This window comes from Podarcis liolepis (assembly GCF_965112155.1).
Source record: "Podarcis liolepis genome assembly, chromosome: 3".
In the NCBI taxonomy this organism is placed as follows: Eukaryota; Metazoa; Chordata; class Lepidosauria; order Squamata; family Lacertidae; genus Podarcis; species Podarcis liolepis.
In genome coordinates, this window is record NC_139557.1 from 48,528,004 (window position 1) to 48,555,398 (window position 27,395).

The following is a 27,395-nucleotide window of genomic DNA, read 5'->3' on the forward strand; positions in this document are numbered from 1 at the left end:
CAAAGTTCCCTTGAGCAAAATGGTGGCAGTCTGGTGGCACCCTTAGTCTTCTCTGAACATTCCAGTCAATGCCAGTCTACGAATCATTTGAACGGTACCAGTGAATATTATCTGACAAGGCTGCGGAAGTCTGAATAGTTTAATTTGTTCTTGGACAAGTCTTGCGTTCCTAGCCTAATTTTCATGAAGAAAATAATCCAATGTCTTTAGACATATTACTGATTGTAAAAACAGAAGGCACACGTCTTAAACACTATAGTGATAACAATATTTAAACAAAACTGTGTTTGTCTAACTGCAAAGAAAACATAAACATGCATATCCTGAACTACATAAAACAAGGCTTATTTTAGAAGGTTAACATCTGCAAATATACAGAGTCCAAAGAAGCACTCTTCTGTCACAGGTATGTACATATATAATTCTTAATTACACTGGATATAATTTATAAAGTTACATTTTTAAAAATGCAAAATAAAAAATATCTTTACAGAACAACTTTAGGATAGCTATCGGTCAGCAAAGTACAATCTTTTAAAGCCTGGTTCACACATGCATGGCGTATTTATTGTATCCACGTGTGACTATATATGTTGGTAAACCAACACATGAAGGAACTTTAATGTGAGCTGCATAGCACGTAAAGCAGCCAGCGGCGATTTCCATGACTGTGGCAACAAATTATCCAGCTACCATGATCACAAAGAATGCTGTAGTTATCTCTATATACCTCTTGGATATCAGTAACATTCCTCTATAGGCATGATTGTGTACACACATACTTGACCTCACAACGGGGTTGGGGGAAGAGACACAACCAAGGATTTCATCAGCTAAGCAATCCTGCTATCTCCATTTCCCTTAAAGAAATGGTGATCTCTGTGTAGGAGTGCAGACCAACACACACTTAGCATTTTCTGCAGGCTTGTAGAAAAGTTTCAGGAAAAGTGGTAGAAATGAACAAAGTGGTTCCACCTGCCCATTTTTAGTAAAAATAGTTGAGTAAAAATATGAGCCTTAATGTATGACTGAACTGACAGTTGAGATTTATTTCTGGTTGAAATCATGTCCTTCTCCAAGAGTCCCTCCTTTTTCAGCTTAAATTTCAGTGGGTTTTTGGGTACTATTCACTGCTGCGGAAGACTTCTTGGAATAGAAATCCTGTTGTCTTATTTCTATAAGAAGCAACATCAGCAGAATAAGCATGCAATCCAGAGAAACTTACACATGCTAAAGACTCATTAAAATAAAAGATACACAACTATTTTATACCACCTCACACTTACTGATTTCAGTTCTGGTTTAAATCATTGTTTTAACTGTGTAGTATGTTTTACAAATTTTGTTTTTTTCTAATGGCTTCAGCTACACTAATAAATCATATTCATATGCTTCCAAAAGTTGGCTTACTCCAACAGAATAATCCTACCAAGGAAGGAACCTTTGCTTCCAATCACATGGGACTCTATAACATGAAGTGCCCCCCCCCACTTTGCAATAAATCCAAATGAGATGCGCTTGCTGGATGCATAAAACATGCAGAAACTGAAAAAACCCGAGGTTGAATCTGGGCACGGGGTTTCTCCTTTGTCTCCTCTTAAATTGTAATCTTTTATTATCATTGTTTCAATCATCATCTATCAGATTAATACTTGTGTTTTTAAACTTGGAAGTCTTTGTCTAATTGAAAGGGATTCTTATATAGCTACAGATATAGTTTAATTGTACATCTGAAAATCAGATATGTAAATGTAGGATTGACAATTAGTGATGGGTCAACTTCTCCTGGCTTGCTCTGTATCTACTTTGTCTTTCAAAGTCTTTTCTTCTGCACCCTCACTGGTTCCCCCATCCTTAGGCTCAACCTAGTAGCGTAAGTAGAGAGAGAAACCATCAAAGAGGAAGGCTGGCAACAGCCCGATGCTTATGTTGCTAGGATTCCTAAAAGCAAGAGACACCCATAGAACTTGTATCATGTAATGCAGGGTCTTTAGTGTCTGTCAGCTCTTTGATTGACTAAGAAGGTCAGAGATTTTTATGTGTAACTAAAAGTTTAGTTTATTAGGGTGCAATCCTACAGTCCCTGGGGACCATAGAACTTTCTTGTAGCAAGAATGAAGGTAGAAGCAATGAGAGACAACTTAAAAGACTAATGCTAAAACTTAAAAATTGAGGTCTCTCTTTTATTTCTTGCTTAGTTTTTGCTACAAGCTTATTTCACTGTTAAAATCCAAGCAGTCTTGAATGATCCATAATATGCATTTAAATGTATGCCACCTTATATTCACATGATTCTTTCTAGTTCAAATATGGAGGTCCACTTGTGAAGTACAGTAACTGGAAACTGTACACGGAATAATGGCTTATCACATTTTAAATCTTTGATTTGACGTTTAACCTTCATGTCAAGAAGAGTTAACTTTTCCCCATTATTCACAGAATATTTTTCTTTGAAAAAAGTCAGCACAAATTCACAGGAAACGGAATTGTCAAATCAATTCCATATAGCAGCATATGAAGTGAGTCACTGAGTGAAACTCTTCTTGATGAGCACATTAGGAAAATTGGCATTCAGTTCTAGGACAACTCTATTATCAATTTGTGAACAGAAGGACACGTCAAGTAAGGAAAGATCTTTGCAAGACTCCAGCAATTTTCTTAAAGAAGCAGGGCTCACCATTCTTGTGCCTAGAAAAGAAAGGGAGGGGACAAAAAGGAAAAGAAACCAGTTGAAAGTTACATAAATAAACAAACAGAGTACAATGTGCTATTGGGAAGGTGAGGAAGTACAATGTTTATTGTCAGTAAAAAGATTTCATTTGAATGGGGCTTTCCCTTATCCAAATCAAGAGTATAAACTGAAGCCTCTCTGACATCCAAACACAGGCTTAAAGGGCAGTGTGGCATAGTGAACCCAGAAGACTTTGTTCACCCCTGAAACTCACTGGATGGTCTCTATAAGGTTGCTGTAATGATAAAAGGGCTACTCATCTTCTTTGAGAAAGGTAGAATAAAATATGTGATGGTGGGGAATTAGCAGAAAGTCATATAATAGTCATTAGTTTCACACTAACTGCCTCCTTTCCTATTATCCTCTCTGACACATACTGGAAAACCAGTTCTATGTACCGTACTCGCTAAGTCTTCTATCAGTAAAATGGCCCAGTTGAGACTAGCCCAAAGCACTAACTACAGAAATCAAAACACGCTCTGCACAATCTTTGCAGTGTGCAGAAATGTGGTTTAATTAAAACAAAAGCCTGCCTTGTCAATCTGTGTTCCATCCTCAACTCCCCAGATGCACCCGCTGTGTTCTTGTGAATATTTAGAGAGGGACATCACTTAGAAAACAGGTCAGAAGAAATCATACATCATATACTTTCCTCCAAGCTTCATGGCATTAACCATCAAAAGGTATTAATATAACATTTCACAGGGCTCATTCTGAATTTTTGATAGTTGCTGTCATTGGGATACCCACTCACAATTAGTTTTAAATAATCACAGATAAAAACAGTCAATTTTTTCTTTGTACAAATTATTTGATACAGGCATGCTAAGGTGTGCTTAAGACCACCTTGTTGCCAACAAGCAGAATTTCATTCCTTTGCTTTATTTACCATGTGTATATCTATTCAAAAATCTGAACAGTGGGTTGTATTTGGCTAAGTCCTATTCAGAGTAGACCCACAGAAATGAATAAACCTTAGTCATGCCCATTAACTTCCAATAGGTTTACACAGGAGTAGGACTAGAGTTGTTTACTACCCGGTGGGGAAAGAAGTTAGAACAAGTACGGTATCTTCAGATTGTTCTCTAAAATGTTCTTGGAATCCGACAGCTCCCAAGACAGGGAATACTGCATTGAAATGGTGGTGGAAGGGTTAAAGAGTGGCCTGGGAGTTCTGTGGAGACCTTTGGAAGGGAAGCTCTTAGAAATTCAGGCGCAAGATGCCTTTCTGGAGAGGGGACTATGTTTTTAATGTGCTGCTTATTTCTGTACAGAAACTGAGTAACTGCATTTTGAAACTGTCAAGGAAAGCTGATGATTTTGACAGCCATGAAGGGGACAGTTGGAGCTTTTGGCATTCTAGGAAGATGTGGGAGGTTTTTTTTTGGGGGGGGGGTTTACAGCATGTATGAGGTAGTGAAATATTCTTGTACAAGGGGGAAACGCATTGTTATTCCTCCTTTCATGCCCGGGTGGTTTTACATATTTGAAAATAGAGCTTTTAAATTTGTGTGAACTTACCTAGAATTACAGATTTTAATTCAACGAGTTTGGATAGCAACTGATGTATTGTGCATACAGATGGCTTAAACCCACCACATTCTTCTAAGCTGTACTTTATGCTGCCTGGCTGCAGTCAAAATATCAAAAGGGAGTTTGTTTTTCTGGAGCATGTTCTTTGCCCTTATTTAAGCATAATCCACACATATGCTGCAGTTTATGTGATCACACAATGGCACTGCATATGGTGCCCTGCAGGCAAGGAACAAAACTATGTATTCCACTTTCACATATTACCCATTTTCATACTTTAATCAGTCCACTAAACCTGGCATTTCTTCGTGGATCGAAGAAAAACAACATCATCCAACAGGTTGACCAAGTTGCCGACTTGCAAATACGTAAGTCCTTTTAGTTGTGCCTCTCAAATTCAGTAGCTGCGCTGATTCCTGAATCAAAATTTCTACAGTAGAGAAACTAAACATTTTGCTGTGACATCTTTCTCTGTTCTTAATTTTTTGTTATTAGTGCCAACAAGAGAGCTAGATGGGAAAGGGGGCAAAACTAACTTTCCAAAAGAAGGGATTAAAGTTCTCCCTATGGAAGAGATTGCAGAGATTTAGGCAGAGACTGAGCTCAAGAAGGAAGTACATACAGGTGCGGGAGATGGGAGTGCATTGAAGCAGTCAAAAGTAGTGAAGGCAAGTCTATCTGCATTTTTATGGATTCAGTTCTTGTTGTAAGACATCTTCAGCCTTGAAGAGTTTGGAATTTAAAATTTAAAAAATACTTCTATCCCATGCCTGCCTCCCAAGCACCTCAGTAGTAGTAGAAGCAGCTTGCAACAAACATTTTAAGATGAATAAAAATAATATGTTAAAGCATAAGATTTACCATGGGACACAGGTGGCACTGTGGGTTAAACCACAGAGCCTAGGGCTTGCTGATCAGAAGGTCGGCGGTTCAAATCCCCGCGATAGGGTGAGCTCCCGTTGCTTGGTCCCTGCTCGTTTCTGTGTGCTGCTCTGGTTCGCCAGAAGCGGCTTAGTCATGCTGGCCACATGACCCGGAAGCTGCATGCCGGCTTCCTCGGCCTGTAAAGTGAGATGATGGCCGCCGCAACCCCAGAGTCGGTCACGACTGGACCTAATGGTCAGGGGTCCCTTTACCTTTACCTAAGATTTACCACACAGCTTATGACCTTTACCAAAGCATCACTAATCCAACAAACCATATCTGTTCTAAAAAGTAAGGTCTTGACTGATCTCTTGAAATGTGCAAAAGAGTCCTTTCTTTGGAAACAAAATTTCAAATCCATATTCTACTGGAATACTAAACAGCATGACTAAATAGAAAAATGCCTCAGGCTTCGATCCTAAACACACACTTGAACACAATGGGACTTATTTCTGAGGAAACACAAAGAACTGGGGAGGCTTTATTAACCACTGCCATGGAAAAATTGGTGGAAGTGCATATTTTAACTTTATACAAGGGGTTTGGTGTATTGTTTTCTTTTGCTGTATGAAAGTTTGAGATCAATCCATCTGTATAGATGGGCTTCTGTAACACCAGCAAAGATGGAAGAATCCTGCTGTCTATGCAGTCACACAGCATGACACTTGTGTAAATGAACAACACCTTTCTTACCACATTACACTGGAGCAGCATTTTTTCTAGGCCTGGAATACCCAGAACTAGTGTTTTGATTTTATGTGTCAATGAATTAGCTTCTTTTGGCTTCCTCTTTACATGCCACAAACACAGGAACATTCATATGAACTATTTAGTATGGATATTTCAAGACTGTGTATCAGAACACAAAGCTTTCCATTATTATTGTACTTTTGGCTAAGATAGTTAACATGATGTGTAACCTGTAAAAACAACTCCTTTTTAACCTTCATGAAAAAGCTTTCATTTTGACTAGCAAAAGCTTTCTACGGTTTTAAGCTGTAGTTTAAGTTTTAAGCTTTTGGGGCTGGGGGGGGTGCGTAGACAGTCTCTTATACCAATTGCAATAGGAAATGAAAAATTATGCTGATTTCTTTTTCAAAAAATAAAAATTTGGTTTCTTTTTGAAGAAAGAAGCCCAACAGAGCACTCTATTATGTGCTCTGCAAGAAACTGTTTGATCATAAGGTTCACACTTTATAAATATATCCTGTCACACGCTATTCAAATTCCAAGAGCTTTTGAAAACCGGCAATTGCAGTTAAAACATTTTCAGGAAATCATCAGAAAACTAGTCCCTTTAGCAGCAAAGGATAAACGATTAAACAAATTTGCTGCCTGCTTCACAATCCAGTAAATCAAAGAATCTGGAATTAAACTGGTCTAACCCCATAATCCATTACACTTTGAACCCGTGAGAGCATTCTCACGGAAACTTTTTATATGTGAATCATGAACCCAGTATTTACTTTCAAGACCACATCTTCTTTTATACAACACATACAGTTTATCTTCTGCTGTTGATACAACCGATCGATTTAAAGAAGATCCAAGTGTTTTTATGGCTACTCACCCAAAATATCAAGCTGCCGGAGATTAGTACAATTTGCAGCAAGTTCATCTATGTCAGAGTCACACACAGACCTGTTGGCTGTCAGAAAGAGCTTTTGCAAGTTTGGGAGTTTACGCGCAAGGTGCGCAAAGCAGCCGGTGCTGCTCTGAAGGGTTGGGCACCAGCCAAGATCCAGCTCCTCCAACAGTGGACAGCCGGAAGCTAGCTCTGCTATTCCATTTTCAGTAATGTTTTTACATCGCCATAAATCCAGCGTACGAAGTTTTTTGCACTTGGCTCCCATCATGCTAGCTATTGTGTCATAGTCTTCAATCTGTGAAGAAATAACACTCATTTGGAGGATACTGGTATTTATACCCTCAATCTTGCATTTAAAATTATGAACCTGTTCGTTGCAGGTTGGACACAAGTACCACAAATTTCAAGCGTGTTTATAAGCAAATTGTCTTTAATACCGATATGCAGCCTGCAAACATTATTCTGTGCAACATCACACACTTCAGGTCTCCTAAATAGGGATGGCCAGTTTGCCAAGAGGTCATGGGTGGCCCCCAGGGACCCCCTCACCTTCATTTTGTGACTATTTGGGATACACCATGTGGTAAATTCTGTATTGAAGCAATTCCATATACTCAAGGAACACAATGTTTAAAAACTCTGTTTCATGGCAGAGTATATGGGTGGCAACCATCTTGATAATGTCACTTAGGCTATGAGTCAGTCATGAGTGGCACCATGAATATTCTTCAACTATAGAGGATTATTACTCAAATGAAACTATCTGTTTTATTACTCTGCCACAAAATTAAGCATGCTCCTATTTTTAAACTGCTTTGCTTTAAGTGCTATGCTTTTTAATGGGTTTGTTTTTTATATATAATATTTTAATGGGATATATATATATATATATATATTGCATTTTTAATGTTTTGACAGAATTGTTTTATTGTGTATTTGAATTAAGTGTAGACACTTTATAATTGATTTTATACTTGCAAACTGCTTAGAAGCCATTTTGGCATGGAAGTGGTATATAAATCAATGAATAGTAGTAATGATACAATGTCTGTTCTGCAGAAGAATTGTGATACATAGGAGCAGGGAAGCTGCAGATCACGGACCAATCACCGATAACACTGTATAGTTATTTCCTATACTTTTTTTGGGGGGTGGGGAGTACTTGCAAAACGCAGCCATGGCTGCTGCAATCTGGCTGTGTGTGACACTGGAAAGCAGAGGGCGAAACAGGGTTGGGATGTAAACTATATAATGTCCACTCCACTCCACACACAAAATGGTTTTCCATGGCAGATTTCGGCTTCTGCAGTAGAATCTGATGAATAATTATAATTTGAGCTTGGGGGGGGGGAATATACAACTCAAAAACATATGCAGTCCAGCTCATAATCCTAAAGGTGCATAAGTAGAAGGAAATGAACGTTTAAAAATCTGGAAGCTATATATTTGAATATACACATGCACGTGACAAGCGACATCATCGTATGGGAAACACCACAACAGGGATTTCCATGACTTGAACTAAATACATAAATTAATTCTACCCACCTATGACTATACACAGGAGGATTTCTGCAATTCCTACAAAGTAGCCCAAGTGATGAAATAGAAGCTTGGCAGATGGACAGATGTAAATTCAAGCAAACATTTATTTTATCTTTTTATAAGAAGTGCATAGGTATTAGATGAAAGGATGAAAACAGGCGGTTAGATTTTTCTGCAAGTGAGCTGGGAAGTCTAAATTCTGATAACATACACTGAGCCTGGACTTTTAAAACTTACCATTACACAGCTACCCAGGCTGAGGTGCTGAAGATCTGAACAGAAGTTCAGAATGCTGAGCAGTGCTGTTTGCTGCCATTGGGGAACACATCAGAAGCAAATATAGAAAGCAAACACAAAGAGAAAGGGTCAATTAGACATTAAAGGCTGTCACCACTTTCCCTGAAATTCAGCTCAAAACCTAGGTAACAGACACCACAAATGCCATTTAATGAGTCCCCAGATGCTCTAACCATTGATTGGCTTAGAGTCAAGGTAATCATTACAAGCCTTTATATAATAAGTCACTCTGGATGTGGTTTTGCATGCCCTGAAGACACCTTTATTCCCATGACCTATCAGTTCCTTTCCCTTAGGAAAGCTCTTAGAAGTCTGGCAAATTCAAACAACAAGCAAGGCCACACCAAAAACACAGAGGGCTGGTGACATCCCAGAAAAGTACAGCATCTCTGACATTCACTGATCGGCTGCAGCCTGATGGAACTGCCAATAGAGTCACACAGCATCAGGACCGAGCTGGTGACTTTAATGTCACAGGATGCTCTTGCTGACAAGGGTACTGACAATCATCGAGCTCCTGTCACTAGCAACATACAGATGGAAACAAATACAACGTGCACTTTACAGTCATGTTGCTGCTATTTTAAACATACTTATGGTGAGGTGCCATATCATTAAAATACAGCAAGAGGGACTCCACCAGAATATCAGATGCACCTTGCGAAATGGCAATTTTTGGGGGGGTTGCAGTAAGCATTACAACTTTAGGCATATAATACACATCTCACACAAAATAATCACAAACACATATTCTAAATTAGTAGTCCAAGTTGTCCTGAGACGTAGTTTTCTGTATTTCGTATCTTAGTCTGAAGTGTGATATTTAGTTTAGAAATAGGCGTCACAGGAAAATAAACTGGGGACCAACATAATTAAATAAAAATTCTGAATGATTTACTTCTACTAGAGTAAAAACATTAAAAATGTTATATTTTAATGTAACATAATAAGTTTGGTGTATTTCTTTGAGGCTTGAAAAAGACTTTTTCAGGATTTTTACTGAAGGGAAAAAAATGCATAAATACATATCACAGTTAAGCATTGATGAATAGTGAGCAAGTCTTATCTAATCACTAATTATCTGCCTGCAATGTCAGATTAATGTAACAATTGGCAATATTGTGCAAAAGTTAGTTACTATTAAAATGTAACCGCCACAGTGGTTGATACGTTTAATGTTAGTAAACTGCTAAATAACTTTTAATATTTCTGTAAGCAAATACTGATTTTCAGTATTCAAACATATGTTTGATAACCTCTTTAGTACTGTAGTCTTTTTTTTTTGCAAAAATTTTATTAGTTTTTACAATATCAACGACAAAGAATAACACAAAACAAACAAAACATAACAAACATAAATCATACCCTTATTGAAAATAACAGTTATTTACTTTGTAAAATGACTTCCTCGTTTCCCCTTAGTTGAATTTCATTGCATAGCCTTATAACGGTTTTCCAAATTAGTACTGTAGTCTTTATGGACAATTGATTATTATCAATTATTAAAGGCACAGATGAGTTCTAATCAGGCTTACTTTAATATACAGACATGATGACTCAATAGGTTTAGTCTTCAAAGGAATATTTCTACAACATAAGGGTAGATGGAGAAAAGAATAGAAAGGGCAAAGTGCAGCTTTCACAATGCTGCACAACTCCATTTATTTAATGGTGAAAGAAAATGAAAGCTAGACTAATCAAATATAGTTGGACATGCCTTATTCTACTGAAGTATTTATCAAGCTTTTGTAACACACGCCCCCTTAGCCAACATAAAAAAAAATCCCATGTTCCTCCTCAAACCTGGCTCCTGTAATTATTTTATTTGAATTTTCAAATGGAGTGATATGTTGTGACTTTCACATTTTTACTTATATTGTGCGTATTGTTTGAAAACACTCACGCCCCCCTCCTGCCCCGCCCCCCGATCTAGTGGTGATATATTGGGATTATCATAAATATAGCTTTTTGCACTTCAGGATGTTTGCTTATTGCTTGCATGTGTTTTACAGTATTTATTTTAATATTGTACGCTCTGCCTTGGTTAGGCTTCAAATATATTTCCATTCTTTGTTTTGCCTACCTCATAGCAACTGTCACAACTGCGTTGGGCATTGGGGCAATCCTTTGTCTTGGATGGAGGGGAGGTCGTAGTCTCTGCCTGCCCCTCCAAACATATCCTGTTAAAGTGATCCAGGGAGAGTGGTCATGTCCACGTGCCCTGGTGTGGCCAGGGCCAAGGAAATTCCCCCCCGATGGCGGTCCCCGCAGGCGTCACCCTATTTGATATAATTCTTAGGAAGCCCCTGCCTGGAGTGACCTACGTGCCAAACCTCTTTCATCGGCGTTAAATACAGTTGTGGCCTGTTTCGATCCAAACCAGTCTATGTGGTCCTTTATTTGTCTGCGGGTTGGGGACTGGGGAGCACAATGCCTGGACATGCAATTGAAATGAAAATAAACAAGTTGTATGATTCTATTTAAACAGGGCCACTTTAAGACATATTTAGAAGTGAGTTTTTTTGGTGCAAATTAGGACAAAATGTACTGTGCTTTTGGGGGGGGGGAATTACATGTATGTTCGGAAAACTGAAAGAAGTATTTTGTTGCTTCAGGCAACTTTTATACTACAGGGGATATACAGTGGTACCTCGGGTTACATATGCTTCAGGTTACAGACTCTGCTAACCCAGAAATAGTGCTTCAGGTTAAGAACTTTGCTTCAGGATGAGAACAGAAATCGTGCTCTGGCGGCGGGGCAGCAGGAGGCCCCATTAGCTAAAGTGGTGCTTCAGATTAAGAACAGTTTCAGGTTAAGTACGGACCTCCGGAACGAATTAAGTACTTAACCTGAGGTACCACTGTACCACCTTTTTTGGGTGCAGCAAGAAGGACTTTAAAGGTGGCAGGGAGAAAATGATTATGTACCCAGATTCCAGATTCCTTAAGATACTAGATTGCAAATAGATTGCAAATCTATTCCCCATTAAACACTGTTCAATGCCAGTTCTAAGATGTTACCATGTTGTACAAAATATATTGTTATACAAACATAGGTTTGCAACAAGTTCTAAATTATAATTCCTATTATGTACATTCAAATGCAACAACAGCATAAAAAAGTTTGAAATGGTCGGGTCGTTAGTTACACAACATATGAATTGATACTTTATTTTTAAAAACATGACATTCTGATGCTTTTGAATGTAAAAGCACTAGAATCATAGATTTGATAGGTTCATCAAGATATCATGTTGGCTCCAACACAGAAGTGGAAACAGAAAATCAAGATAAGAATCAAATCAAGATAACATACATATACAAGCCAAAATAATGATGTGTATTGTCAAGTTACTATGAACAAAGTACTTTTATTGTCCATTGTGCACCTCAAATGCATCAATGCCAACAAATTCTGGAAGTATGCTGTGAATGCATATTCAATGAATAAAGGATTAAAGAGTCAGCAAATACTAAGACCACCAGCACAAAACTCTTTTGAGTATAACTGCAGTCTTAATTTAGTATAACTTAAAGATTACTTAGATGACTGAAGCAAAATTATAACTTGTAATAAGTGCTTCCAAAAAGTAAGAATATTTAAGTTGTAATTATTTATAATTAGAAAATTTATTACATCTTGGTTTTGTACACAGTGGGTTGCATTTCATGAAGGGAAACTACTGCTGGATTGTTTAAGCAGAAGGCTAGGTCTCTTCTAAAAGGCATTTTCAAATGGTAAAATTGTTCCACTATTGGCCCAACACAGAGATAACTAGCCATGTGCATTGAATAAACATGGGGTGACGTAGGTTTGCAATAAAACTGGCTGCAATTGCAGCCAATAATTTGAGCCTGAAAATGAAACATGTGTACGTGTGAATCTTCTGTCTGCACATACTTTAATAACCCATAGACTACAACAGGTGTATTTTCCATTGGCAGCAAGGAAGGTCTTTACGCTTGCAGAACGCAATCTGTCATTACATCTGTGTGTAAGTAACTCCCAAAACAGATCAGGAAAAAATTATTTTACTAACCTTAAATTTACTAACCTTTGGTTAGTAACAGAAAGATGTGCTATTGCTGAAGTTGAAACTTTGAACAAAATTATTGTGACTGATGCTTTGGCAGTCACTGACTCAGGGTGGAGGAAACTTACGGCATTCCCTCCCCCCCCCCCCCGACTTTCGCTTAGATGACTCTCAGGACATCATAGTAGCAATCAGCATTCCAGGAGAGAGCAAGTTAAGTTACACATGATAGAATGGATGGTATTGAATTCCCACCAGACACATTAAAAATCCTGAGGGATTAGGGAGCAGAGAAATGCAGTAAACTAGCAATATATCTATACTAGCAGATGCAAGCTGTATTTATTAGCTACAGTCTTAAGTACGAAATCCAGTGATGGCTGTCAACCAACAGAACTGACACTGTTGATAGAACAAATTTCGCTTTGTGTTCCCTCAAAATCTGCTCTGGAGCATTGAGGAATCCTTGGGACAGATCTGGGAGGGAGGAGGGGAAATCCTATGTGTGATACTGGATTGCTGGATACTGCCCTAAAATATATTTTTTTCCTGAATTTTTCAAACATGAGTACTTCACAGAAGTTACACTCTATTCTGTTTCTGAGGCTTAAGTCTTATCATCACTGATAAAAGAAGAAAAACTTTACCTCTACTTTCGTTCGGTAGAGAATTAGACGTGTAAGGTTGCACAATTTGGCAATGTGATTGAAAGCCTGAGGTGGTAGCTTATCACAGGAGGAGAGATTTAATTCTTGAAGATTCAGACACGTCTCAGCAATGACCTCCAAGCAAGCCTCATTGAGGAAATGACCACAAGACAACTCCAGGCGCACTAGTTCTGAACCACAAACCTTCAAGAATCTGTAAAAAGCACATTGTCATGTGGGTTAATTCAACAAGAAAAGAAGCGTCTTTTCTTACAGTAGTTTAATTGGGGGGGGACCGGGACCACCTGGATAAAACCCAGTTATTTCTCTTGCCATGTCTTAGAAGCTCGAGAACAATGCTATGCATGCCTAATAAGAAGCCTTATTAGTACAGTGGTACCTCAGGTTACATACACTTCAGGTTACATACGCTTCAGGTTACAGACTCCGCTAACCCAGAAATAGTACCTTGGGTTAAGAACTTTGCTTCAGGATGAGAACAGAAATTGTGCTCCAGCGGTGCAGTGACAGCGGGATGCCCCATTAGCTAAAGTGATACTTCAGGTTAAGAACAGTTTCAGGTTAAGTACGGACCTCCGGAACAAATTAAGTACTTAACCCAAGGTACCACTGTAAAGCAACCGCTTAAACACAGAACTGAGGGGGGAGCATAATCAACACCAGGGACCAAGAGAAAGCACTTTAACCAGCCAAGAGAAGTTTCCTCACAGCTACAAAAAGGAAAATTCTACCATGGAAGCATCATGATACACCTAAACCAGAAAGCTAGAGCCCATTTTGTAAATTACAAAATTGGTTCTCAGAAATGCTGCAATGTGTGCATACTGTGGGAATTCAATTGTAGCTTCTGATGTACGTAGACAAGCCTCGGTTCTCAAATGGCTCCGTTTTCAAATGTTTCGGCTCCTGAATGCTGAAAACCCGGAAGTAAATGCTCCGGTTTTCGAACGTCTTTTGGAACCCAAACGTCCGACGTGGCTTCCGCGTGAGTACAAGAAAGTCTTGCAACCAATCAGAAGCCGCGCTTCGGTTGTCAAACGTTTTGGAAGTCGAACGGTCTTCCTGAACGGATTACGTTCGACAGCCGAGGTTTGACGACTGTATATGCAAATAACCACACAGACATGTAATCATCACACATTACAGGTCACTGGGTTCATGCTTGGGATTTAAGTTAATTTCTACACCGAAATGTCTCTTCTGAAAGCATTTTGTAACTTGTGAAGCAGTTATTTGTGTTCCAAAGGTTTCCCATATATCCTCACAGCATAGCATGTGCCCTAAGCCTAAATGCACATCAAGCCTTAGAATTTTGGTATCACATTATTTCATACACATTTTACATACATAAGAAGCATACTGTGGAGGCTAATTTTTGTAACATTATTGTACTGTGAAATTTAAGACCATAAGACACCAAGCCAACTTTATTCAAGTAATGTGAACATCCTAGACAAATTCTTACATAAGCATTCCTTTAATTTTCACTCCCCCCAAAAAACCCCAACACAGAATAAATGTAAATAAATTTGTTTCATTGTCTTCACGATTTACAATGTTCCATGCAATAAAGCGATTGAAATCGCAACTTTTAAAGTATAATTTCTTTAAAATATAATTTCTTGCTCCCAAAACACTCAAATATTTTGCAGCAGCACAAACTTTATCCTGCTACAATTGACATTAGCAAGCAGTGTTAAAAACTCTACTGCTCTTCTGATGCCAAGTCAGAATTATCCGTATGTAATATGATTATGCACACCATTTTCTCAATTCACATGCCATTCTTTCACTGACAGAGCAATATAAAATTATTCAAATATATATTACTAAATTTGATTTATTGTCCCAATCAGTATTTCCCAAACTCCCTTTCTAGCTCAAGCACAGAAGTTTAGCAAACTTAGTAATTCTCAAAAGTAAAACATGATGGCATTCTTATATAGCCCTAAGGAGATGGACATTATCAATAAGTTAAATTACCTTCAGCTTTGCCTCAGGATGTTCACATGCCTGAAGCATTCTGTCCTCTCATGGTAATATATCCTTTGCTTGTCAGATTTCTTAGATCACTATTCTAATTTGTTCTATTTCCTTGGAGTTAATACATATTCTACCGATACTCAACATTTTCAGAAATATAAACAAATAGCTAGCTACCTATAACTTTAAAGGACTATAAACATAATCTAAAGTTTGGCCCCCAAAGGATAGAGATACTAGGCAAAGCTACCTCTTGGGTTTTTTCTACCTAAAAACTAAAATCCTAGACAACTTACTCATGGGTCCACAAGCATCAATATACTGTAATAGGATGGGCTGAGGATTGCAGCCTAACAGTGTTCAAGCAATGGGCTGGATCTAGGCTAACCACAAGAGGAACTCTGCCCATATAGGACCCTGAAGGACCAGGTGCGTAGCCTGGGAGTCACTTTGGACTCACAGCTGTCCATGGAGGCACAGGTCAAATCCGTATCCAGGGCAGCTGTTTACCAGCTCCATCTGGTACGCAGGCTGAGACCCTATCTGCCTGCGGACTGCCTTGCCAGTGGCGCATGCTCTGGTTATCTCCTGCTTGGACTACTGCAAAGCGCTCTACGTGGGGCTACCTTTGAAGGTGAGCCGGAAACTACAACTAATCCAGAACGCGGCAGCCAGACTGGTGATTGGGAGCGGCCGCCGAGACCATATAACACCGGTCTTGAAAGACCTACATTGGCTCCCAGTACGTTTCTGAGCACAATTCAAAGTGTTGGTGCTGACCTTTAAAGCCCTAAACGGCCTCGGTCCAGTATATCTGAAGGAGCGTCTCCACCCCTTTCATTCTACCCGGACACTGAGGTCCAGCACCAAGGGCCTTCTGGCGGTTCCCCCACTGCGAGAAACGGCAGAGGGCCTTCTCGGTAGTGGCGCCCTCCCTGTGGAACGCCCTCCCACCAGATGTCAAAGAGAACAACAACTACCAGACTTTTAGAAGACATCTGAAGGCAGCCCTGTTTAGGGAAGCTTTTAATGTTTGATGTATTACAGTATTTTAATATTTTTTTTCGAAGCTGCCCAGAGTGGCTGGGGAAGCCCAGCCAGATGGGCGGGGTATAAATAATAAATAATAATAATAATAATAATAATAATAATAATAATAATAATAATATATAGCCCTTGAAAACCTGGACCAGCAGGCTGAGGGACCTTCAGAAACCATATGGGAGGTGATGTGGGGAACTGCAGGGGAAAGGGAGAGGGAATTGCTTCTGCTCCCTTCTCCCACTGAGTCCTTCCACGTGTCTTTCATTTGCAAAAGGTAGGTCTACATCTAGCCCAATAACTTCTCGATGGACAATTACTTTTTTTAAAAAAATATAATGTCTGACATAAAATTTGCTAATATTAAAAAATTTGGTTAAAAATAGCAAACCACACTTTTAAATCAGTACCATACAAACAATTGTAGCCCAGTCTTTCATGAGTTCCAGAATTTCCATTCTCCACTAAGCATCAAATAATATTTTTCTGCTCTGTCTATAAGCATCTCGGGTCATCATAATTCCTTAACCTGACTTCCCAATCTAGTAGAGAATCTCCACGGGCGCGAGGTTACTACTATCATTGAACTGACCATGAGGACGTTGTATAAATGAGGTTGAATATCTGTAAATAAAGCGAGTAATAAAGTATATGATCAAAACTAATACGAAAGCCAGTATTTCGCTTGACTGGGTTAAAGGTTGGGAACTCAAGTTCTGCTGTCCTGGCTAGTTTGCATATCACAAAATCGAAAGGCTGAGCCAGATCAAAACCCACCCAAACCCTGGCACTAATATGTGGAACTGCAACATCCTGGAACTCTTCTCGTTAGCTTCTCTGTTACTGCTAACCTTACAGAAATGACATTATGTTCCCAATTCTTCAGTGAAGCCTACCTTCTCTGACCCAATAAACATTCCTCATTTCTCTCAGATAGGTCATTATTGCCATGATATAGGGATCCATAAACACAGCAGTGGCAAGTCACAGGCCTCGCTGCTTCAGTTATGGGTCCACTTACATCTCTACCATTGTCAAATACGGCTTTAGTGGCCAACTGTTTGACAGGTGGAAGGGAAATGGTATGGGATAAAATGGCAAGACTGCAGAGAATTAGGCTGAACTTACCCTCAACCTTCACTCCAAGAAGAGAGCAACACTGCCTCTGACACACACAAAAGCCAGTTGTTAGAAATGTAGTTATGTGTCAAATTCCATTCCCTTCTGCCGCTGCAAATCCATGTGTGGAAACCCATACCTGAGTTTGAATTACTGTTGCTGGATTAGGGCAATGTGAAAAAGAAACAAGAGAACGTTTCTGTCCTACCTGAAAGGGGTGGGAAGCAGGGGTATGGGGATGATTCTCAAATATTTAGTACATCATGGTTCAGAGCACTGACCTGCTAAAAGCAGATAGAGAAATGGTTCCTCTGTTTCCAGTCCAAGATAAATTCAGCCACTGGACAAGGATACAGCGAGACTGTAGGTATTCTAGAGCTGTGTCGTTTATTCTTGCCCAATAAGGTTGCAAACTGAGGTGAATGTACTGCAGAGGATCACAGCAGTGCTGATAAAGTAGCTTACATGTCTGCGATAGTCTACACAGATCTGGGACTGCAAGGTGACTCAAAATCAACTGGATAAGCTGAATTGAAAACATAGAAAAGAACATCACACCACTGTCCTTAAAATTATAATTTCCACTGAATTTGATAATATATCCCATTAGTTCACTGATTTTTAAAAACTGAATACACTTAAGGAGAAAAACATTTTCTGTTCCTAGTCATTTTTCTATTTAGTGCTTCTTTTGTTCCTCTCTACCTTGCTTTTTAAAATACTTTACATAATTAAACATTTTAAAAAAACACCTGCTTTTCTCTCTTTAAGGATTTTTAAAATCATGCATTAACATAACAGAAGGTATTTCTGCTTTCAAGATTAAAAAACAACATCAGTTGAGTCTCTCTCTCTCTCTCTCTCTCACACACACACACATACACACACACACACAGCTTGCCCAACACAAACATACAAAATCAGCTATTTCATTATTTGGCATGATTATGTTCTTTTTAAGTTCCATTAATTTCTATCAGAGAGTGAAGCACATTATTAACTCCCTTCCATTGAACTTAATGGGGCTTGATTGTGTCCACCAAAAATGCAAATGCCCTGAGATCTTTGGGTGAAGGGTGGAATATAAAATAAATAAAATAAAATAAAAGTTAGATCTCTTGAGACCCTATAAATTAAGATACATGGGATATAAATATTAAAAATATTCGACCAGTTATTCAGAATTTAGCCACATGACCTATATGTTGTCACATAGCCAAAACAAGAGTCAACTATAACAACTCAAGTTCATATGAACAGAAAAATCAAGTTTGACATTCATATAAAAAAACCAAAATCCATACTGAACTGTTTGCCTCCAAATGCTATCAGAGATACATGATGGTTTTGGTTTTATTGTAAGCAAAACAGAAATATAGGGTTTTCAGAATTGCAGACTGACTTATTTTACAATGACACCACCATACCAATAGCTGTGCTGGTGATGGAGTAGGAATCAAGTCAGTCCTGTGCAAGAGGCAAGTTTTCTTCCATACTATGTGTTATTGTGGTTCATGTAAATTGCACTGTTAGTATTTTTTGTTTGTTACAAAAATAGGATGAGGCTGAAATGCTTTGTATGCTGTTATTTGTGAGCCCACACATCAGCTAGTCAAAGAAGTACAAAGTGAATTTCCAGACTGTTAACTTGACGACATTCCTTGCCATTGCAGTGAAAATTGTAAAGGAAGGTTTAAAAGGAAAATAGTGTTCTTTTAAAGAGAACAAAATTATGCTTCTCATATTTCTCTACTATAACATGGTTAATAAGGATATGAAAAACTCAATAATGTCCCCTTAACTAATTTCATTTTTAATGTATCTGATAATCTACACATCACTAACTCTGCATTAGAGATAAAAAAATCTTTTAACATGTCAGTATCAACACCAGAAAAGTTAATCCCACTTTAGACTAAAATTACACTTCATGATACCTGAAATGAAAAGGGTATAATGAAATGTCAGTAAGATTATGACATTAAGATGTAACTGAAGTACTTTTTTTGCTTTTGATTAAACAAAGATAACAGCTTCCAAGCCTACAGGCTAATAGCCATTAATCATTACTACTTTAGAGTCTGGTGTCTTGTCAGAAATTTGCTGTGTGTGTGTATGTGAGAGTGTGTGCGTGTGCGCGCGCACGCCCTAGCATAAAGCACAATTTGATACTATAATGAATAAGTGAGGAGACATGATGTGTTCAGAACGACTCCCAGAATGCTGTTGAATATCCGCTTTTAAAAACTAATCCTATAACATGCAGAGTCTCTTTCAAACCACTGTGGTTATTATGCATTACTGAAGAAAAATGGCAGCTGTTTGTTTCTGACAGCTTTTCGTTAAAAAGTCAGTTTACATAAAAGAAAAGAACTGTGGAGGAAATTTTGAAATATTTCTAAGACTTGTTTAAAAAAAGGAAGAAATTGAAGAGGAATAATAGTTCCCAAAGTGAGACTGGTGTTATAGCCTTAACAAATGGAAGGATTTAGAGCAGGGGTCAGCAACCTAAGGCCCGTGGGCCACAAGCGGCCCAAGGGGGTCATTTAACTGGCCCACAAGCTGCCCCCGAACCGAGTCGCTCGTTGGCGAGCCCCCGCCGCTATGCTAAACCAGAAATCACATCTGCACATGTGCAGGCGCCGAAAACGAGTCTGCGCGCAATCCGGCCATGGAGGGATCTCTGTTGGAGTGAACCGGCCCAGGCAAGGTAAGCCTCGGTGACACCTGATTTAGAGAGACTACCTTTTCTCTTTACAAGAGGGGAAAATATACATCCCCTTGATTTGGTTTAGTATGAATATCTATCAATCAGTTTCCTCCATAATCAATACTATACAACAAACATTGTATACAACAAACATTGTATTTGAATAATTTCAAAAATTATTTTGCACAGTATAACCAGCAATGATAAACTATGCTTGCAAAGGTTATTTTCCGTAACAGATCAAAAGAAGAAAGCTATTTTCATGGGGAGGGGGGGAGTTCCATTAAAAACAGAATTTCAGCTAGCTTTTCGTTGGATTTTGGTATTTTTACGAAATATTATTTGGATTTGTTTAATACCACTTTGAGAAGAACTCGTGGTTTATTTAAAACACATCAAGAAAATGGGATTTTGTTTTTAAAAAGCATGGGCAGATTCCAAAGGACTGTGAGTGAAGCCGTTACTAATCATGGATATGAACCTATCTTGAACCCTTGTATCCTAATTGGTTATGGCAATTCTGCTTTAAAGTAAGAATCCCCACTCCTTTACCTCATAAGGCAATTTATCAAAGTATCCATTAGTTGTCCATTCCTTGAAGGCAGCCGCACTAAACTGCTTATTAAGGATGTCCATGCTGCAGCTGTCTTGCTCTCCATCTTCACCATCATCATCATCATCATCCAGATCATTCATATCAATCAATGAAGTATTAAGAGAAAGCACAGGCCTCTCTCTCAAACCATGTAGTACTACTGCATCCAACTCGGTGTAGTAATCCAGTAGAGAACTATTCACTTCTAGACGAATTAGGTTGGTAGGAAAGTTTATCCGTTTGATACTAGGTGCAAACCGACGTGCCTGAGGTGAATTTACCTTGGTGGGTGGCTCTGACCAAAGGATTTCCCATCTACAAAAATTAAAGTATACATGTAACACCATTATTAAGACAAAAAAAATTTTTTTTAGTATTGGTAATGAAATTAAGTTCAAGTTGATAAAAAATACAGCATGAAGAACACTAAAAGGGGGCTGATATAAAATACTTAACTCTTCTATCTCATAAAACTTAATAAATATCTCACAAAATAAAAAGGTTAGATAATATACTAACATTATTCACTGACTCCGATGTTGATTTCTTCTTAATATAGCACAATTTACACAGGTTTAGGAGGGAAAACTGAGAATGCACAGTGAACATGCATTTCAGTAAGTGAACAATTAAAGGGGCTATTAAAAAAAAATGCAGGTAATTGCAGATGAAGTGATAACCAACATATGTGTTTATGTGAGTATTTTTCCAGACAGTGGCTGTACAGACAGCACACATTTTATGGCAGAAGATTTTTCTGAGCCTTGATGGGGAAGAAATGGTCTCCTTGGGATGCCGACTAGTACATGCCCAGTTTATGCAATCCAATATTTTGGAAATAAAACTTTAAAGATATTGTGGTGTTGTTGTCGAAATAGCTCAAAAAGATGGAATTCTGAATCCATTTCAAGAGCTATTTTGTCCAAGGACTGGCTTTATAGTGAAGAAGCCATTGGTATTCCACTATGGTAACACACAAATGCCCACCATTACGTTGAGAAGATTACGTTGAATTCCAAAGTTCTTCTGCCTTGAGATCTATGGATGAAGGATGGTGTTCAAATTTAATAAATAATGATGAATAATAACATGTGATGCAATTTTGTCATTCTTAAGTGCTACTGTTCAGCTCCTTGTCAGCTATAGCAGCAGAGACGTTTTTACAGCACAACAACTATAGGTCACATGCTGAATATATTGAGATGCCACCTAAGACAGAAGATTACAGGGCTGCCATTGCCCAATTCTACCCTGGCCCCAAAAGCTATTTGGGATAATGGCTATATGGAAGCTCCACGTTCAGATATGGTATGGCACACTGAATATCATTTGCTGGAAAAGTTTATTGCCTTAAAGACCTGATGGTGGGCTTTATGGAGGAAACTGGTTAGTCACTGGGGAAATACAGAAGAGGGAGTAGGTGGATCTTCCTACAGAGTTCTTCTTATAATCTTCAGGACCTGCTGAAGACCAGCCAAGGAAGGGTTTGCATCCTCTGTGCCTCCAACCCCACACCTTGTTGGCGGGTCTCAGCATCATTGGGCCCTGTATGAAACATGTCTACATACATATTGCTTTAAAAAAACAACCCTTCAAAGAATGGTGACTAAACAACAACTTTGTCTGGATACCCATTCGGACATTTGGAGGGCATATGTTGCACTGTATGTGTAAATTAAGATTGATGTACTGATGTTTATTGTATTGTGAATATGAGCTGATTGTTTTCTTTTCTTCCCCCACTCTCTTTGTGTTGTGTTCCCCCCACTCTTTCATTAATAAATTTGCATATACAGTGGTACCTCGGGTTAAGAACTTAATTCGTTCTGGAGGTCCGTTCTTAACCTGAAACTGTTCTTAACCTGAAACACCACTTTAGCTAATGGTGCCTCCCGCTGCTGCCACACCACTGGAGCATGATTTCTGTTCTCATCCTGAAACAAAGTTATTAACCCAAGGTACTATTTCTGGGTTAGCGGAGTCTGTAACCTGAAGCGTCTGTAACCTGAAGCATCTGTAAGCCGAGGTACCACTGTGTGTGTGTGTGTGTGTGTGTGTGTGTCACATCTGATATCAAGGAAATGAAAAGTAAATTAATAAGATGAATTACCTTACTTCAGCAGGCAGCGTTTGGGAATAAGGACTTGCAGAACATGCCAAAATCCTAACGACAGCACCAGGGTGATAGGTTTCCAGGACATGTATTGCTGTGGGATAAACTGGTTCATCAAAAGCAAGCTCTACATAGTCGTGACTATGGAAATTGGGTGGTGTCCTTGTGAAAGGTGACCGTGCGCTAGGACAGACTTCCCACCATGTTCCATAAGTTCGAAATACAGCAGTCTGCGTGAAGTCACCAGAGCTAGGGTACACATTAGGAGTTCCAGCCAAATTCCACATGGTGTATGACATGCTGTTTTCACTACCATAATGGGAACTGAAATCCAACACTTCTTTGGCATATTGGACCACTTCGACATTGATAGGTAAGGCTCTGTTTGATTCAATAGCTCTCCGATTGTTCATAGGTTCGCCCCTTGTAGCTGTCCTGGCTCGGCGTCGAAGGCAAATGTAGTAAAACATGCTCAGAACTGTTAACATGGGAAATGCTGGTGATATCCAGATAGCTATTATCAAGTTGCTAAAGGTCAGGGATCCTCAAGAGACATGCATTGCTTCTTTGTGGGACGTTTGGAAAAACCAACAGGCACCTAAATCAAAACAAAAACAAAGCACAGTTAATACGAAAACTATTCAAGAAACACAATTGATTTTACTAGTTTTAGTTGGCTAGCCTTAAGTTGCCACTGCAACATTTGAGAAAAACAAGTTAGTAAAAGTTTCATTAAAATATTATTGTCTAACAAAATGTCTCTTATTGCCGTAAAAACAAAGCTTGCAGACAAATCTTAGTTTTCACTTCATTTTTTGCAGTAGTAATAGTGAAAAGGCATCCAATTAATTTCAGAATCATAACCTTGGACGCTGTACTCAAAATAACATCATTTTGCATGAAAAGGCAGCATCACCGAACATGGACAGGTTATATAGATATGCTGCCCTGCAATCTCACACCTCATTCACCATATGGAGTAGCAGATCACTGTGGTCCAAATGACAGTAGGCTACATTGATCAAATCTGCCAAAAGGATGAATAAAATCCCCAAAATTAGAGAGACGCTATAATTGTTGCAGTAAATGCTAACAGGCTTCATGGCAAGCTACATCTGCTGAAATCCCCCTTCTATGTAACTATTAAAAGGTACAGAAACCCCGTCCTCTTCTTATTTATGTCTGACTCTAGAAATAACTATTCTCCACACATTATTGAATTAAAGCAAGCAAGTCTATTGTTCCGCATGAATCTCTTTGCTAATGTAAATGTCTTATATTAGAAATCAGCATCTTTTGAGGTAAGAATAATGCAGCTGACCAAATACACACTACTGATGGCATTAGTTAACATACTCTGCAAGAGTTCCTTTCAAGGGTAACTTTAATTTTGAAAGCATCTTCTGTGCTAACCAGATCTTGCAGTGCATCCCCAATGTCACACACCGTGTTTTGACACACGAGGTGTACATTTTTAGGATTCACCTTAATTTTGTAATTGTCAGTTTTTAAAAGCTGTTTTCAATATTGTGTTTTCATATTGTAGTCCACCTTGGGACCTTAGGGTGAAGTGTGGGCTATTAGAAGAAGCAGAAGGAGGAGGAGAAGAATTTGCATCTGAAAGCAGGCAAAGTATATAAATATGAGATGCACAGAATGGAGGCCATACTGAACAAATATATCAAGTTGTCACACATTTCAAACACCCAATAGAGTCACACTTAGTAAATCAAAACCTAGAAAAAATTTAAAAACACTTTATAAATTCAATATACAATAAATTTAATTAAAATTTTGTACCCCAAAATAAAAGTATAAAAGATAAATGAATAAAAATTGCTTTGCCATTGCCCAGAAATATTAACTTAAAGCAATGTTAATATAATTGAAGCACTTAAAAAAGATAATTTATACATAATATTAGTTTCAAATACATAATTACTACATTAACATAAGGAGGGAATGATGCTACATTTTAATAAAAAGAACAAAAAGTTATGTGTTCAAAGTGCCTTAGTAATCCCAGAATTGTATTAACCTTGACAAATATACTTATGTACAGACTTATGAGCCAAGATGACCCCCAAATTAATCTTCTTGTCTCTGCTCTTAGCTGTTTATCTTCAGCGGCAAAGAGAAGTGCCTATAACCTGTTGAATCTGCAACAGGGATGATGAAATACTTCTTAAAATAGATGCAGTATTTGTGTAACAGACATTTACTCGAACATGCACAACACAAACCTAAGTGTTGCCTGCATTTCAAAGGCAAACTATTTATTTTGCTGCAAAACAAAGCCAAGAAGGTAAAGATAGCTTAATTCATTTCAACGCTATAAATTTTTAAAAGATATTTAATCTATCTTCTCAGAGAGAACTTTTTTTGTTTTGACAGCTCCAGAATGACGAGTAAAACTCCACTGTTCTACAGATTTATCTGTTCATGCTCAAGAACATAAGATAGAGCCCACTGCACCCAAAACCTCTGTAGTTCAGGGTATTTTCTGTTTTCACAGTAGCCAAGCAAAACCCCGGTGCAAACTTCACAATCCAGACATGAGTGCAAGAGAACTCTCCCATCCGATATCCAGCAACTGGGATGCTTGCACTCCATTCAGTAGCTGAGCAGAGATTTCACCAGTGCCAACAGTCTACTCCATCATCTTCTGCTTCAAACTAGATGCTTTATTTATTTTACGTAACGTGCATCATGCAAAACAGTACACTTGCCAGCAACCCACTCTGCTGGAGGGCCACTTCTACTAGGAAATGTCAAAGCCTCCAAAATGACTCCCACAAATGTCTCTTATTTACACCTTGTTTTCCCCTCCGGAACATGCTATAGAGAAAGTGAGTTGGACATCGCCCAAGAGTTCAGATTCAACCCAGTGGATGTTATTTGATTACTTGTAATAAGGTATGGCATAGTGGTTAAGGTGTCAGACTGTAACCTGTGATACTCGAGTTCAAAACCACAATTCAATTATAAAACTCAGTGGCTGACTTTGGGACAGTCACTGTCTCTCAGCCGAACCAACTTGACGGGGTTGTTGCGAGGATCAAATAAGAAGAGCCTGAACTTCCCGTTTCCCTTTATAAATTCCCCTATCAATCTAAATTAAAGGCTACTAAATCCTCACTATATCTGTTCCCCCCGTCCTGAGACATTAGTTTCTTCTCAATTTTAACAATTCAAAACATTCCTGTATGTTCAGGTCCTGTAGAATTGTCCCTAACATGTGTCATTTGCACAACTTCAACCTCTTCTTCATAGACCATTTACCATGTCTTTGTTCTCCACGCCATACAAAATAACTGCTGAAATTATCTTCCTCCCACCACTGTGTCACTGCCTTTTCCACTTCTCTCCATTGGTATCCTCTCACTCCCTGCATTCATTCCAAACCTCAGCAAATTCAAGGCTTTGCACAACCATCTCACTCACGCTACTGCAGGGTGGGGCAGGTTTTCAGGCTTCTTGGATCTACAGTAGTTTGGGATTGTTGGTTGTTGTTGTTTACTAGAAATTCAACCAGTAAAGTGCAAATGGCACACCATTAGAATTAAAGAACAGAGTGTCTTTTGAGCACATCTGGAAACTAAGGGTTCATTTACAGTATCAGAATTGAATAAAGCGAACAGTCCTTTTAACACAAAGTCCACTCCTGGCTACCTTATGTTTTCTTCACTACAGAAGCCTAATGAAAACCTTCCTGCTGTTGCCAAATGTCAAGTAGGTAACCTTTGGTGATCTACTATAAATCACCACCCCTAAACGCTGCGTGTAGATCCCGACCTGCTTCTCACCACTCCTACTCTATTGCTTTCCCGGAAGCCTGTTTTATTACTAGCCTAAGCTCTCTCCCTCTCACACACACTTGCAGCTCAATAATAATAATAAAGCACTGCCACATCATTTAAAGTAAACGCAGGAATGACCTCCAATAGGGAAAAACTACACGCAATTTTTAAATCATGAGGACTCAAGGGTAGGCCTTATTGAAAACCTAATCACAAGGTAGTTTTGGAGACACGTGTTAACAATCACAAATAACTTATTCCTTCGCCAAGATCTTGTCCGCTGTGGAATTAAAAAGAGCTCCTTCGCAAAAGGGATTTATTCCGCCAAGGGAAAAACACTGCATTATTTGCAAAAGAAAGGGGGGGAGGGGGACTCTGCCATCCGTTGGCCTTTTCTCAAGTCTTCTGATGCGGCCAGAGATAAGACAACTAGTGGCCTCGAAGCCCTCGCCCCTGGCTTCCAAAACCCCCATGCAAGCTACCAGGGCAGACCTCTGAGCAACAGGGGGCGGCCGCCAGGTGCTGGCTCCAGCATCGCCCTCGGCCAGAAAGAAAAAGGCTGCCCACCCATTTTCATGCTTACTGTTCAGATAATCTTCGCTCCGCTGCCCGAGCCAGCTCTGGGCAGCGGGACGCGTTCGCGACCGGCGCCGAAGCTACCGCCGCCATCTTTGAAGCTGGCGGGCGCAGCTCACGCGACGCGCCATGACGCCG

At 39.0% G+C, this 27,395-nt stretch overlaps 1 protein-coding gene across 4 annotated transcripts; it reads right to left on the minus strand.

Moving 5' to 3' along the window:
- Positions 1–125: 125 nt before the first annotated feature.
- Positions 126–27,395, minus strand: FBXL4 (F-box and leucine rich repeat protein 4). Of its 4 annotated transcripts, none has more exons than XM_083497675.1 (8): positions 27,265–27,395; positions 22,879–23,479; positions 20,726–21,083; positions 17,745–17,989; positions 13,300–13,513; positions 8,559–8,630; positions 6,759–7,071; positions 126–2,688 (listed from the first exon to the last, which is right to left on the minus strand). In XM_083497675.1, exons 2-8 carry the CDS (start codon positions 23,367–23,369, stop codon positions 2,525–2,527), a joined length of 1,857 nt encoding a protein of 618 aa, XP_083353801.1. In that variant the 5' UTR covers positions 23,370–23,479; positions 27,265–27,395; the 3' UTR covers positions 126–2,524. The 4 variants fall into 4 exon arrangements, with proteins under 4 accessions (XP_083353801.1, XP_083353802.1, XP_083353804.1 ...); XM_083497676.1 differs by having other exon boundaries at positions 27,249–27,361; XM_083497678.1 differs by having other exon boundaries at positions 27,174–27,348.

Coding starts and splice junctions, on each gene's coding strand:
- FBXL4 (XM_083497675.1), bottom strand. CDS start 23,369: ATGTTAACAGTTCTGAGCATGTTTTACTACATTTGCCTTCGACGCCGA. Junction 13,514..17,744: donor TCTCTATCTGCTTTTAGCAG/GTCAGTGCTCTG, acceptor TGCTTTTTACAG/ATTCTTGAAGGTTTGTGGTT. Junction 8,631..13,299: donor TCTACCGAACGAAAGTAGAG/GTAAAGTTTTTC, acceptor CCCCAATGGCAG/CAAACAGCACTGCTCAGCAT.